Source organism: Globicephala melas, chromosome 8 (assembly GCF_963455315.2).
Source record: "Globicephala melas chromosome 8, mGloMel1.2, whole genome shotgun sequence".
Classification (NCBI taxonomy): domain Eukaryota; kingdom Metazoa; phylum Chordata; class Mammalia; order Artiodactyla; family Delphinidae; genus Globicephala; species Globicephala melas.
In genome coordinates, this window is record NC_083321.1 from 13042669 (window position 1) to 13056886 (window position 14218).

A 14218-nucleotide genomic window follows, 5' to 3' on the forward strand; every position below is an offset into this window, starting at 1 on the left:
AAAAAAAAACACAGAGGGGAGGCAAAATAAAGACGTTCTCAGACAAACAAAAGGAAAAAAAGCATCACCAACCAACCTACATTACAGGAAATGTTAAAGGAATCTCTTCAAGCAGAAAGAAAATGGAAAATGTTACCAAAAGGAAGTCTGCATCATACAAAGGAATGAAAAGCCCTGGAGATGGCAAATATGTGGGTAAATATTGAAGTTTTTTCTCATTTAAAAAATATCTTGGGACTTCCGTGGGTCCAGTGGTAAAGCATCCACCTTCCAATGCAGGGGACACAGGTTCGATCCCTGGTTGGGGAACTAAGATCCCACATGCCACGGGGCAACTAAGCCCGTGCGCTGCAACTACAGAGCTCGTGCGCCTCAACGAGAGAGCCTGCCTGCTGAAAACTAAAGAGCCCATGTGCTCTGGAGCCTGAGCGCCACAACTAGAGAGAAGCCAACGTGCCACAAGAGAGCCCACACTGCAATGAAAGATCTCGTGTGCCTCAACGAAGATCCCGCATGCCCCAATTAAGTCCTGACGCAGCCAAAAATAATAATAATAATAAAGTAAATATTAAATAAAAGTTATAAAAATATCTTTAGGGACTTCCCTGGTGGTCCAGTGGCTAAGACTCCACGCTCCCAATGCAGGTGGCCTGCGTTCGATCCCTGGTCAAGGAACTAGATCACATGCTGCAACTAAGAGTTCGCTTGCCGCAACTAAAGATTCCGCATACCGCAACAAAGATCCCATGTGCCACAACTAAAACCCAGTACAGCCAAATAAATAAATAAATATTTATAAAAATAAATTTAAAATATCTTTAAAAGATACCTGTCCTGCAATCCAGCTATTCCACAACTAGGTATTTACTCGAGAAAAACGAAAACATATATCCACACAAAGACTTGTACATGCATGTTCACAGCAGCTTTATTTGCAACAGTCAAAAACTGGAAAAAGTCCAAATGCCCTTCGACAGGTGAATGGATAAATAAACTGTGGTATATCGATACACTGGAAAACTACTCAGAAAGAAAAAAAATACTACTGATACATGCAAAAATGTAGATGAATCTCAAATATTTATACTGCATGAAAGAAGCCAAAAAAAAAAGAGTATATATTGTATGGTGCCATTTATATAAAAGCCTTGAAAATGCAAATTTATCAATAGGGATAGAAAGTGGATCAATGGTTTTCAGGTGTCAGAACAGAGGGAAGAAAGGGATGGATTTCCAAGGTGTGTGAGGAAACTTCGGGGGTGATGGATATGTTCATTATTTTAATTGTGGTGATGGTTTCATGGTTGTATACGTATGTCAAAACTCATCAAATCGTACACTTTAAACATGTGCAGTTTATCATATATTAGCTATATCTCAATAAAGATTTAACAAAAAACAGAAACAAAAAGATAATTGTGTAAAGCAAAAATAAAAATGTAGGGTTTATAACATACGTAGAAGTAAAATGTAGGACAATGACAGAAGGGAGAAAACAGAAGTAAATATATAGTTGTAAGAGTCTTACAATACATGTGAAGTGGTATAACATTATCTGAAGGTTCTCTCTTACATTAAAGATGTACATTGTGGGGAATTCCCTGGTGGTCCAGTGGTTAGGACTCCTCACTTTCACTGCCAAGGGCCCAGGTTCAATCCCTAGTCAGGGAACTAAGATCCCACAAGCTGTGTGGTCAAAACAAAGAGATGTACATTATAAACCCAAGAACAACTACTAAAAGAGAGAAAAGAGAAAGGAAAAGAAGTGTAACTAATAATCCAATAGTGGAGATAAAATGGAATCATAAAAAGTACTCAACCAAAAAGAAGACAAGAAAAAAAGAAAAATGGAGCAAAGCAATGGGACAAATAGAAATATAAGATAACAGACTTAAACCCAATCATATTTATAATCATATTAAATGTAAATGGTCAAATGCTCCAATTAAAAGGTAGAGATTTGGGGCTTCCCTGGTGGCGCAGTGGTTGAGAGTCCGCCTGCCGATGCAAGGGACACGGGTTCATGCCCTGGTCCGGGAAGATCCCACATGCCGCAGAGCAGCTAGGCCCGTGAGCCATGGCCGCTGAGCCTGTGCGTCTGGAGACTGTGCTCCGCAACAGGAGAGGCCACAGCAGTGAGACGCCTCCGTACCCCCCCAAAAAAAAAAAAAAGAAAAAAAAAAGGTAGAGATTGTCAGATTGGATTTTTTTTTTTTGGCTGTGCCACCATGTGGCTTGTGGGATCTTAGTTCCCCAACCACGGACTGAACCCAGGCCCTCAGCAGTGAAAGCACCAAGTCTTTTTTTTTTTTTTTTAATCTTTATTGGAGTATAATTGCTTTACAATGGTGTGTTAGCTTCTGCTTTATAACAAAAAGCACCAAGTCTTAACCACTGGACCACCAGGGAACTTCCCACGGGTTAACTTTATTTTAAATGAAATTTTTTAAAAAATTACTGAGATATTGACATATAACACTGTATTAGTTTTAGGAGTCCTAACCATTGGACCACCATGGAATTCCCAGATTGGATTTTTTTTTACATGCTATCTACAGGAAACTCATTTATATACAAATACACAAATACATTAAGAATAAAAGGATGAAAAAAAGATATACAATGCAAATACTAATGATAAAAAAGCTGCAGTGGCTACATTAATATCAAACAAAGATTTCAAGACAAGAAATATTACCAGGGGTAAAGGGAGACATCACACAATGACAAAGTTGTCAATTCATCAAAATGACATAATTTTAAATGTGTAAGCACCTAATAACAGAGTTTCCAAATGCTTGAAGCAAACACTAAAGGAAAATAGACAGAACCACAATTTTATAGTTGAAGATTCCAATATTCCTCTCTCAATAATTGATGAGACATAAAATCAATAAGGATACAGAACATTAAGAAAAAAAAAGATACAAAATATTTAAACAACACTATCAACCAACTTAACCTAACTGACATTTAGAGAATAATTCACCCCAAAACAGGGACTTCCCTGGCAGTCCAGTGATTAAGACTCCATCCTTCCACTGCAGGCGGCATGGGTTCTATCCGTGGTCGGGGAACTAAGATCCCACATGCTGCACAGTGCAGCCACAGGAAAAAAAAAAAAAAATTCACCCCAAAACAGAAGAATACACTTTTTTTTTCAAATGCATATGGAAAACTCACTAAGATAGTCCGTATGCTCAGCCAAAATACAAATAAAAAATGTAAAATGACTGGAAATCACGTAAAATGTCTTTTGTTCATAACAGAATTGAACTAGAAATCAATAACAGGGAGGTATCTCAACAATGCCCAAATATTTGGAAATTAAACAAAATAATTCAGAATAACCCACAGGTCAAAGAAGAAATCATAAAGAATTTGGGGGGCTTCCCTGGTGGCGCAGTAGTTGAGAGTCCGCCTGCTGATGCAGGGGACACAGGTTCGTGCCCCGGTCTGGGAAGATCCCGCATGCCGCGGAGCGGCTGGGCCCGTGAGCCATGGCCGCTGGGCCTGTGCGTCCGGAGCCTGTGTGCTCCGCAGCGGGAGAGGCCACAACGGTGAGACGCACACGTACCGCAAAAAAAAAAAAAGAATTTGGAAAATAATTTGAACTGAATGGAAACAAAAACACAACAAAATCTGTGAGATGCAGTTAAGAAATAGAGGGAAATGTATAGCATTAAATGGTTATATTAGAAAAGAAAGGTCTCAAATAAACAATTCAAGTTTCTATCTTAAGAAACCAGAAAAAGAAAAGCAAATTATACCCAAAGTAAGCATAGGAAAGAAAATAATACAACAAAAGTCAACAAAAAAGAAAACAGAAAAACAACAGAGAAAAAAAATCAATGAAACTAAAAGCTGGTTCTTTGAAAATATCAACAAAATTGATAATCCTCTAACAAGACTGATTAGGGGAAAAAAAAAAAGAAGACACAAATTACCAATATTAAGAAATATGAGGGGGCTTCCCTGGTGATGCAGTGGTTGGGGTTCTGCCTGCCGATACAGGGGACGCGGGTTCGTGCCCTGGTCCGGGAGGATCCCACGTGCCCCGGAGCAGCTGGGCCCGTGAGCCATGGCCACTGAGCCTACGCGTCCTGAGCCTGCGCTCCGCAACGGGAGAGGCCACAGCGGTGAGAGCTCCGTGTACCGCAAAAAAAAAAAAAAAAGAAATATGAGGGAGGACATTACTACAGATCCTATGGATATTAAAAGGATAATAAGGGAATACTATGATCAACTTTACACCACTAAATTCAAAAATTTAGATAAAGTGGACAAATTACTTGAAAGAAACTACCAAGCTCCTTCAAGAAGAAATAGATAACCTAAATTGCCCTGTATCTATTAAGAAATTGAATATATAGTTAGAAACCCTCCAACAAAGAAAACTCCAGGCCCAGATGGCTTCACTAGTGAATGCTATTAAAAAATTTAAGAAAGGAATAGTACCAATTCTATACAAATTATTCCAGAAAATTCAAATGGAGGGAATACTTCCCAACTCTTTACATGAGGTCTACATTACCCTGATACCAAAACCAAAGGCATTACCAAAAAAAGGAAATAAGATATATATTTTTAAATTTTATTTATTTTAATTTTTTAATTAAATTTAATTTTTAATTAATTAAATTTTAATTTTAATTTTAATTTTATTTATTTATTTTTGGCCCAGTAGCATGTGGGAATCTTAGTGCCCCAACCAGGGATCGAAACAGTGCCTCCTGCAGTGGAAGCATGGAGTCTTAACCACTGGACCGCCAGGGAAGTCCAGAAAATAAGATATTTTTAAGTGGTCGTCATCTGGTACAAGATGACTAAACTAGGATATGATCTAATAAGTAAAATACAACAGATTCTAGGATAGAATATTTACATAAAAATATAAGTAGAAGAACGGGTGTGTATAACAGTATATACACGCACATAAAGATGCCTCAAATGGGGATTTCAGGTAATAGTTACTTTATTCTTTATACTTTTTTCTGTATTGCCTGAATTTCTTGCAATGAGCACAGGTCATTTTTACAATGAGAATAAAATAATCTTCATTTTGAAAATGTAATACATGTCCCCTTGCCAAGGGCCTGAAAGATTGAGATCAGAGCCAAGGTCAGATGACTAAAGAAATGACAAAATGAAGCACTGCTGCTCCCTCAGTCACTGGTCTCAAATCAACTTTCTGCTGTCAGTTCCTGGGAGTAAAAACAGACAGTTCTCCAGACCACCTACCCTTCTCCTGCTACAACCTAGTTCCCTACTAGTCACAGAGTTCAAATGCCCAGACCAATCTCCACAACAGTGTGTAAGGAAACTTCACTTAAATGCACATCACAATAAAGGGTGATATAAACCAAAAGCAGCTTCAGCCTGACACAAGTTCAAAGCAGTTATCATTCCCCTTTTTGTCAGGAAACTCTTCCCCTAGGACACTCTTAGGCTGTTTCTTCAAGTTCTCTATTCCCATGTCCTGGATGCCTAGGGAAAAAACCAATCTCCTCCTGCCTGAGCTCTGGGTTCTGACTTCAACTTAAAGCTACCCCTCCTGGGGGTCACCTGTCTCACCAGCTGGGTAGACAGACCACCAAGTAATCCCCTGGCTGCCTTTCTTTGGGCTTCAGGCACTTATTTTCTTGAACACTGATCTCATACCTTGAATCCTAATCTTCAAGCCTGCCTAACCTGGTCTTTTCTGATGAGCTGCTCTCCAAACCCTCCACTTAAAAGAACTCATCCTGGGTTTACCTTTGGCCTCTAAACCTGAGGTAGAAAAACAGTGAGCTAATGCAGAATCCAGTTCACAAATGTGTTTTGTTTAGCTACAGAGCATGTTCAATTTCACTTAATTCCCAACATTAAAAACCAGGATATTTTAAATTGAAACCCCTGAGTACTGTTGGCGGGAATGTAAAATGGTACAGCCTCTATGGAAAACAGTATGGTGGTTCCTCAAAAAATGAAAAATAGAGTCACAATGTGATCCAGCAATTCCACTATGGGTACATAACCAAAAGAACTGAAAGCTGGGGCTCGAAGAGATATCTGTACAACCGCGTTCACAGCAGCATTATTCACAAAAGCCAAAAGGTGGAAGCAACCCAAATGTCCATCAACAGATGAATGGATAAACAAAATGTGGTACATACATACAGTGGAATATTATTCAGCCTTAAAAGGGAAGAAAATTCTGACACGTGCTGCAACACGGATAAAACTTGAGGACACTGTGCTAAGTGAAATAAGCCTATCACAAACGTACAAATACTGTCTGATTCCACTTGTATGAGATACTTAGTCAAAATCACAGAGACAGAAAGCAGAATGTGGTTGCCAGGGTCTGGAGGGAAGGAGGAATGGGGAATTAGTGTTTAATGGCTACAGAGTTTCAGTTTTGCAAGATGAAAAAGTTCTGGAGACTGGTTACACAAGAATGTAAATGTACTTAAAGCCACTGAGCTGTAAACTTAAAAATGGTTAAGATGGTAAATTTTATATGTGTTTCATTACAATTTTTTAAAGTCAGAACATTTCAGTCTTCATTTGAAAAAGTCAGATCTGATATCTCAGGACCTAGATTCCCACCTGTCAACCATCTCCAATTTACCACTAACCACCATCCTACATCATTCTTTTATCTGTCTGGCTTCTTTACGCATGTGAATTTGTGGCTCCTGCTCTAAACCCAGAGCATCACCTTTCACAGTATAGCCCTCCAATGTCAGTCCCCAGCTGGGCAAGCTAACGGTCTTGTCTTTGGTGGAGGGGCCAATACCCTCACCCCTCAGTGACTGATGACAAACACTAGCACAATTAAGAGCACCCCTAAAAAGCTCTATGCCAAACCTTGCCCCAAACACACTCTGCCTTTCCTCCTTTTCTCTCCATTTATCTAAATATTGTTCTTCCTCACTCCTCACTCATCTATGAAACCTCTATTGACTCTAATTCACAAGAGGTTCTTCCTTCTCTCATGTTCTGTATGTAGCATTTAGCATCTGTACTGCTGTATTGTTAGTTATCTTGTCGGTAGACATCCCACCTATCCAGTTATACTCCAAGCCCCTCATTCATTCAACAAATACAAAGCAGCTATCTAGGCCAAACATTGTTTTAGGTACTGGGGTTACAGTGGTAAATCAGAAAAACAAGGTCCCTGCCATCATGGAGCTTACCTTCCAGTGGGTAAAGAAGTAAAACATTTCAGATATTGATAAACATTGTGGGGGAAAAGTGAAGCAGGATAATGAGATAGGGAGTCATCAGTGATTAGGCAGAGCGGTCAGTAATAGCCTTTTTGAAAAAATATATTGAGCCGAGACCTGAATGATAAGAGGGAGCCAGCCATGAGAAAACCATGGGAAAGAGCACTCCAGTCAAAGGGAACAGCAAGTGCAAAGACTCGGCTTCAGGAATAGAAATAGCCAGTATGGCTAAAGCATAGGGAATGAGGAAAGACAGTAGTACAAGATGAGGTCAAGGAGATAAGAAAGGGCTTAGATTCTAGGTGATTTACGAGGGTGATCAATATTTCATACTTCCTAATATTTTAAGGGCAGGCGTTCAATAAAGAGTTGAGTATCATCACCATTGACCCGTTTGAAAATACCCACAGTTATTTTTGATCCCAATTATCTCCTTGTTACCGGATGACTTTTCATCCCTTCAACACACACTTCTTCAGCACTATCGTCTGGCACAGGGAACTGCTCACCCCTTTAATGAAGGTGGGTTTGTCCTTTATGCCAAAGTTCCAGAGCAAGATATCTCCCCCTTTGGAACCCACAGCCAGGGTGCTGGGGTGAGTTGGGTGCCACGCCAGGGATGTGGCCCTCCTGTCAAAAGGGGCAGCCTTTTGGAATATCCGGTAAGAAGCCAGAGAGTTCAAAAAGGACTGCTGGAGACCCTGATACAGAGAGAAAAAAATTAAGTTGAATTAAAACGTAAGGGTAAATTGCCAATCTCTGACTCCCGCATAGATAAGTGGGGTCAGGTCCTCCCACTAAAGGAAAAATAACTGCCTGACTCTGTGCATAAAAATATTTGCAATATACATGATCTAATCATGGAAAGCAAGGAGGCAGGGTGCATTCCTGCTGGGACGCCCTACAGCATAGGACTTCTACATGGCTGAGTGCCCAGTGGGCACTTCTACATGACTGAGTGCCCAGGAGTCAACAAGATGGGGGTGATCTGACCACTCCGCCGACCCACTGAACCAACCCAGCATCTAATTTTGGACCATCCAGCAGTAAAAAAAAAAAAAAGGCACCATGCAAACCCTTGAGCTCTTCAGCCAGGAAACGCCTCACCTGCTGTAGTGATGGCCAGGCAGCTGTGCCCAGCTTATGCTGGTGGAGGGCCCTGACGATGCTGCATGGTGGCGGGACCCGCAGGCTAGCCAACCCCGCCCAAAGGCAGCCTGAGTCAAATCTTCTGCTAGGACCTGCCAAGCAGAACAGACACATATTTTCCACTCCAATCTCACTCAAAGATTTTTCTGCTGAAACATCCCCAAAAGAAAGCCTTGTTCCTTCATTCGGCATAGACAATCTCTCTTATCATCTCCTAAGGTTTTTCCACGTTCTGCTCAGTCTCACCCAGCACAACAAATAAATAGTGAGTAGGAATTCAGCCCCTTCCAAAAAACATTCCCCAAAATAGTACTTCTGAAGTGAAACTATGATCTTGCGGGGTTCCTGAGAACTGAGCCAAAGAAACACATGAGAACTGCAGAACTCTTCCCAGTTTGGGCTGGAAAACTAGTGATAGGGTTGGGTGACAATTTAAAAGTTATATATAAAGCACAATAAAAAGATTTTAGGACAGCATAGAAGTGACTTTTTGGGAAAAGCAGTTTCTTTAAATCCTATATTAAAATAATGTAGAGGTGACCAGTGGTTGGCCCTAAGTCCAATCTCTTCTCCTTAAAACCAGCAGATCCATAGGGTCCGGTGTGGCGCTAAATTCACTAGGCTACTTTGGGGAAGGCAGATCCACCTAGAATAGGAATAAAGCAACTCTGGATTACCAACATGTATTTGAGGACCTGATCTCTATGAATCCCGCCTCGTGACAACCAATTCTTTCTTCTCATGAACAAAAAAACCACTTCATCAACAACCCCCTGTCTTTGGAGTTCCCTACATTCCTTATAGCCCCAGGTTCAAGCCCCAATAAACCCCTAAGAATGAGTTTTCGAAGGAAGGAAGGAGGGAAATGGGAGGGTTTCCGCAGTTAAACCAAGGACATACAGCTAGCAATCGTGACTAGAGAAATTAAGTACACACACCACTAGGCAAAGTAGGATTATCTTAAGCAGTCCTCAGTGTGTAAAAATTCTGGTACAAACAAGGAATTTGAAAAGTCCATTGTGTCTGTTGTAATGGAGCTCATCTGCCTCTTCCTGTCACCTGAGGGAGGTTAAGCGCAAGCTCTAAGGTGTCATAGGACCTGCAGACAAAATGCAGAGCCTGAGGCGTTCATGATTTGGGACGGCCTCAGGGACCCAGGCGCACCCACCCCCCACTCCAGCCTCCTGTGTGAGAACCCCAAATGGCGGAATTAATTAAAGCAGCAGGCGCAGGCAGTACCGGGGCCCTTCAAACAGAGCTTCTTGGCCTCGGGCTCCAGCTCCCAGGGGCTTCTGTTCCTCTTGCTCTTGGGGCGCACAACCACCTCGGGGGTCTTCTGGGTTTCTGGGCGTTTCCTGGGAGCCATGGCGTCCTCCGTGCGAAGGGGTACTATGCCTTATGCCGAGATGACCGACGAAAGATTGAGAAGCTTCTGGGGAAAAACAAGGCGGGGACCACAGAACCCGCGGAGCCACAGGTAGGCCAACTAAGCCAACTTCCCGCCAAACAGGCTCACCGGCAAGGCGGGGGCGCGCGCGGAGAGATGGGAAGTGTGTGAGGGGAGGGCCTCATCCGCTCCCCAGAGAAAAGGGATACCGCCTACGTGTTGGCCCTGAGCTAGTCCAAGTCAGCTGACCTGCCAGAAATAAACATGGCCGTTGGTGTTCGGCCTCGCAACTTGAAGCCTCTTCAGACGCGGCGCTGCCAGGCCTCTGGGCCCCGCCCCCCGCCCCAGACCGGATGCTAATCAAGGCTTCGGCTCCGCCTTCTCCACCTTCTACTTGGCGACCACGCCCTCTCGGGTTGTGTGATTGGCTGATCCGTGAGTAGGCTTTGTAGAAAGCAAACCGCATCCCGGCGGTGGAAACCGAGCTGATTCTGCCTGCTGGCTTTGCGGTCGATGTCAATTGCTTATACTTCTCCAGCTTTGACGAATCCCAGCGTCTCTGTGGAGAGTGGTTGAAACTCGCAGCTTTTAATTAAAGTTTCCCCAAACCTGCTTAGTGTCCTCCTAAGGAGCAACCCGGGGCAGTGATGATGGGCCGGAGAGCGTGCGGCTAACTGCCCAGGCTGAGGTCTTGTGCCAAAGACCATTGCAGTGAGCCTCATAGGCGTCCCACCCGGCCCGACAGGAGACAGCTCTGATGCACCCCGCTTTCTGCGTCGAGCCAGGCAGGAGATGGGGTTGGTCGGGAACTGCTGGTCCTTTCCTTCCACCATCTAAGTCAGGTGCCAGGTGCTTTGGGAGAGTGACAGGAGACAAAAATGCATTAATGGTAGATCCTGCATTCAAGGAGCTTTCAGACAGGTAGGGACAGGAGAGAGTGCCAAAAAAAATAATAACTCTTGGAAAGAAATGATTGCTCCTAAAGAAAAATTGGAAAAAGCTTTCTTGATGGGAAGATCAGCTCAGGGTGTTAGAAATGGCAGCCAGCAGGGGAAAGGGCAAGCTAATGGCTTCTCCCCTGCAGGCCTGTAGCTGTGTTTTCAGAGCTGTGTTACAGAAGCAAGCTGCCCTCTCCCCCTTACTCAGACCAGCCATTCGTTTCACCTCAGCGGGCGCTAATTTCTGGAGGATCCTGAAGTATGAGAAACAGCCCTGCCCCTAAATAAGGTTTACAATCTACTAAGAAGAAAAATACATGCTAGGGCTTCCCTGGTGGTGCAGTGGTTAAGAATCTGTCTGCCAATGCAAGGGACACGGGTTCGAGCCCTGGCCCGGGAGGATCCCACATGCTGCGGAGCAACTAAGCCCGTGCGCCACAACTAATGAGCCTGTGCTCAAAGGCCGCAAGCCACAACTACTGAGCCCACGTGCCACAACTACTGAAGCCTGTGCGCCTAGAGTCCGTGCTCCACAACAAGAGAAGCCACCGCAATGAGAAACCTGCACACTGCAACAAAGAGTAGCCCCCGCTCACCGCAGCTAGAGAAAGCCCACACACAGCAAGGACGACCCAACACAGCCAAAAATAAAAACAAATAAATAAACTTATTTAAAAAATATACGTGTGAAACAAGTCAAACAATTCAGGCTAGAACACAGTTGAGTACTAAACTGTGGTATGCCAACCAAGACTTTTAGATGCATTCAGAAAAGATACTCTAATGGAGAAAGTAGTATTTAGGAAAGCCTCACGGGGAAGATGGGGTTTTGTGGAGTTTGCTGGGGAACGGAGAATAGCATCCTAAGAGGAGAAACAGATTGATGAAAGTTAGGAATGGGTGTGGGTTATGAGAAAGAGAAAAGCAGCTCCTGGCATCTGGGTGCTGGCCTGGTATTATTAGCTAGGCCTTAGTGTTCTGTAGAAATAATTTTGCAAATCATCAGCACAGACAAGGCCATTCTGTGATCACGATAGATCAACACAAAAACATAATCACTGATGTTTGAACACAGGCAAAAGTATGAACATTATTCTAACCACAGAAATGACCAAACATCCCCCTGTTATTTTGGCTAATATGAATGACTGCAGATTCTTTGTTAATCACAGCCTTAGCTTTGCTTCATTCTTACTGATAGCCAATCACAGAATCACCCCTGTTTCCTGACAGCCTCCAATACAGAGCAAAACCCCACTTCTCTGATCCGTTATACAAACCATCCAACACAAGCCAATCCTATTTTGTTTTTTGGGTTGTTTTGTTTTGTTTTGTTTTTCTGGCCGCAACGCACAGCATGTGGGATCCTAGTTCCCCCACCAGGGAATTCGGGCCCTTGGCAGTGAGACCACGGAGTCCTAACCACTGGAATGCCAGGGAATTCCCTCCTATTTCTTTCTAATACTTTTTTCCAGAGATGTCCCACCCTTCCCCATGGTATGCATCCTCTGTTGCAATGAGCAATAGACCCAGAGTTCAACTACAGGAGTGTCCCTGATAGTATTTGGCTTGGGGGCATTTATAGGTAGATTAGGAGGCAGCTTGAAGAGGAGGAAATTGATCACATTAAGGATTTGGGCAAAGTAAGAGAGGACAGATAAAGGGGGAGGTTGAATGGCAAGCAGAAGAATTCATTCTACTGACGTTTATCAAAAACCTACACTGTTCCTGGCATTATTCCAGTCAAAAAGAATGCTGACTTTGCTGTACAGTAGAAATTAACACAACATTGTAAATCAGCCATACTTCAATAAAATTAAAAACAAAAATGCTGATATGAAAAATGTTCTTTCCCCCCATGGAGTGTGCCTTTTTTTTTTTTTTTTTTTTTTGCGGTACGAGGGCCTCCCACTGTTGTGGCCTCTCCCATTGCGGAGCACAGGCTCCGGACATGCAGGCTCAGCGGCCATGGCGCACGTGGTGTGTGCCTTTTAACAGACAAATAAACCTAAAGCTACAGTATTGTGTGACAAGCTGGGTGAGAGAGGAAGCGTTGGATTCACGTGGGGTGGGGGTGGGGTACAGAAAAAGGATGCTTGAACTCAGCTTGGAGTGGGGTAAAGAAGGGGCAGTGTTGGGACTTCCCTGGCGGTCCAGTGGTTAAGACTCCTCACTCCCAATGTAGGGCACGCGGGTTCGATCCCTGGTCAGGGAACTAAGATTCCACATGCCATACGGGCACGGCCAAAAAATTTAAAAAAAAAACAGTCAAGGAAATGTTCCCAGAGAAGGTGACACTTAAGCTGAATCTTGAGAGAAGACTGAGGAAGGGGAGAGTGGGAGAACATTCCAGGCAGAAGGAGTAGAAAATGGAAAGGCAGGAGGGTTATAGCCGTTCATGAGCAAAGGAAATGTCCTGCTTAATGCCAGATTTTCCCACCATCCCTTTTTAGGATCGAGAAGTCTTCCATGATGGATTAAAAAACAAACAAACAAACCACTGTGAGCAGTGAAAACCTGCCTTGCACATACCAATAAAGCGCTTTGCCTCAGGTTGTGTGTTGGGCCATTCTTACCCTGAGTTTTGCTGTTCACTGCAAAGCAGCTGCTGAGGGACTTGATGTCATCCATTCCCATCTGATGAACCGTCGGGTGCAGGGTGGATAAAAGTATTTAATACATTTTTTTTGACGCAGCTAATCTGATAATGAGGTGAATGGTACAGTATTGCTCTGGTTTCATGCCACGGAGAGGCTGTGCCATGACACCACGTTTACAGATATCTTGGTTCTAACTGTGACACTACTTTTTTTTTTTTTTTTTTTTTTTTTTTTTTTTTTTTTTTTTTTTTTTTTTTTTTTTTGCGGTACGCGGGCCTCTCACTGTTGTGGCCTCTCCCGTTGCGGAGCACAGGCTCCGGACGCGCAGACTCAGCGGCCATGGCCCACGGGCCCAGCCGCTCCGCGGCATGTGGGATCCTCCCAGACCAGGGCACGAACCCGCGTCCCCTGCACCGGCAGGCGGACTCCCAACCACGGCGCCACCAGGGAAGCCCGTGACACTACTTTTGACATAAGGCATCACAAGGCAATTCATTCAAAAGCTGCTGGTGATAACAAATCAGGGTCTCGTGTTTGCACTGGAAGCTGGGCAGACCATGAGCGTGACCCTAAATAATGCCAGTTTCTTTGATCTGCAAAACAATATGTGGCTTAGGTGTTTTCTGGAATAAATACTATGGCACGGTGGAAAGAGCATTGTACTTAGACTGTGTATGTGATCTTGGAGTCATCATTTCACTTCTCTATGCCTTAGTTTCCTCATCATAAAATAAAGGGGAGAGAAGATGTGGTGTCTCAGATCCTTTCCAGTTTTAAAATCTGTGATTCTATGACTTGCCGTTAAAGCAGCAGAAACCAGTGACTGCTTTCAACTCTGGCCTCCCTGTGGGAAGTTTCCATCTAGTAGGAACTATTTTCCTGTTGCAGGCTGATACATGACTCTGATTCTGATCAAGCTGTCGATGGATCCAA

The 14218-nt window shown here is 43.4% G+C and overlaps 1 protein-coding gene across 4 annotated transcripts in view; it reads right to left on the minus strand.

The window, feature by feature from the left end:
* DDB2 (damage specific DNA binding protein 2) overlaps positions 1–9903 on the minus strand; it is a 39354-nt gene extending 29451 nt beyond the window's left edge. For all 4 annotated transcript variants that reach the window (XM_060303239.2, XM_060303238.2, XM_030864506.2 and 1 more), the window contains exons 1-3: positions 9600–9903; positions 8319–8452; positions 7721–7912 (exon numbers count right to left, since the gene is read on the minus strand). In XM_060303239.2, the coding sequence (XP_060159222.1) occupies positions 7721–7912; positions 8319–8452; positions 9600–9726 (453 nt within the window). In that variant the 5' untranslated portion in view covers positions 9727–9903. The remainder of the gene's footprint in view (positions 1–7720; positions 7913–8318; positions 8453–9599) is intronic.
* Between the last annotated feature and the right edge of the window lie 4315 nt (positions 9904–14218).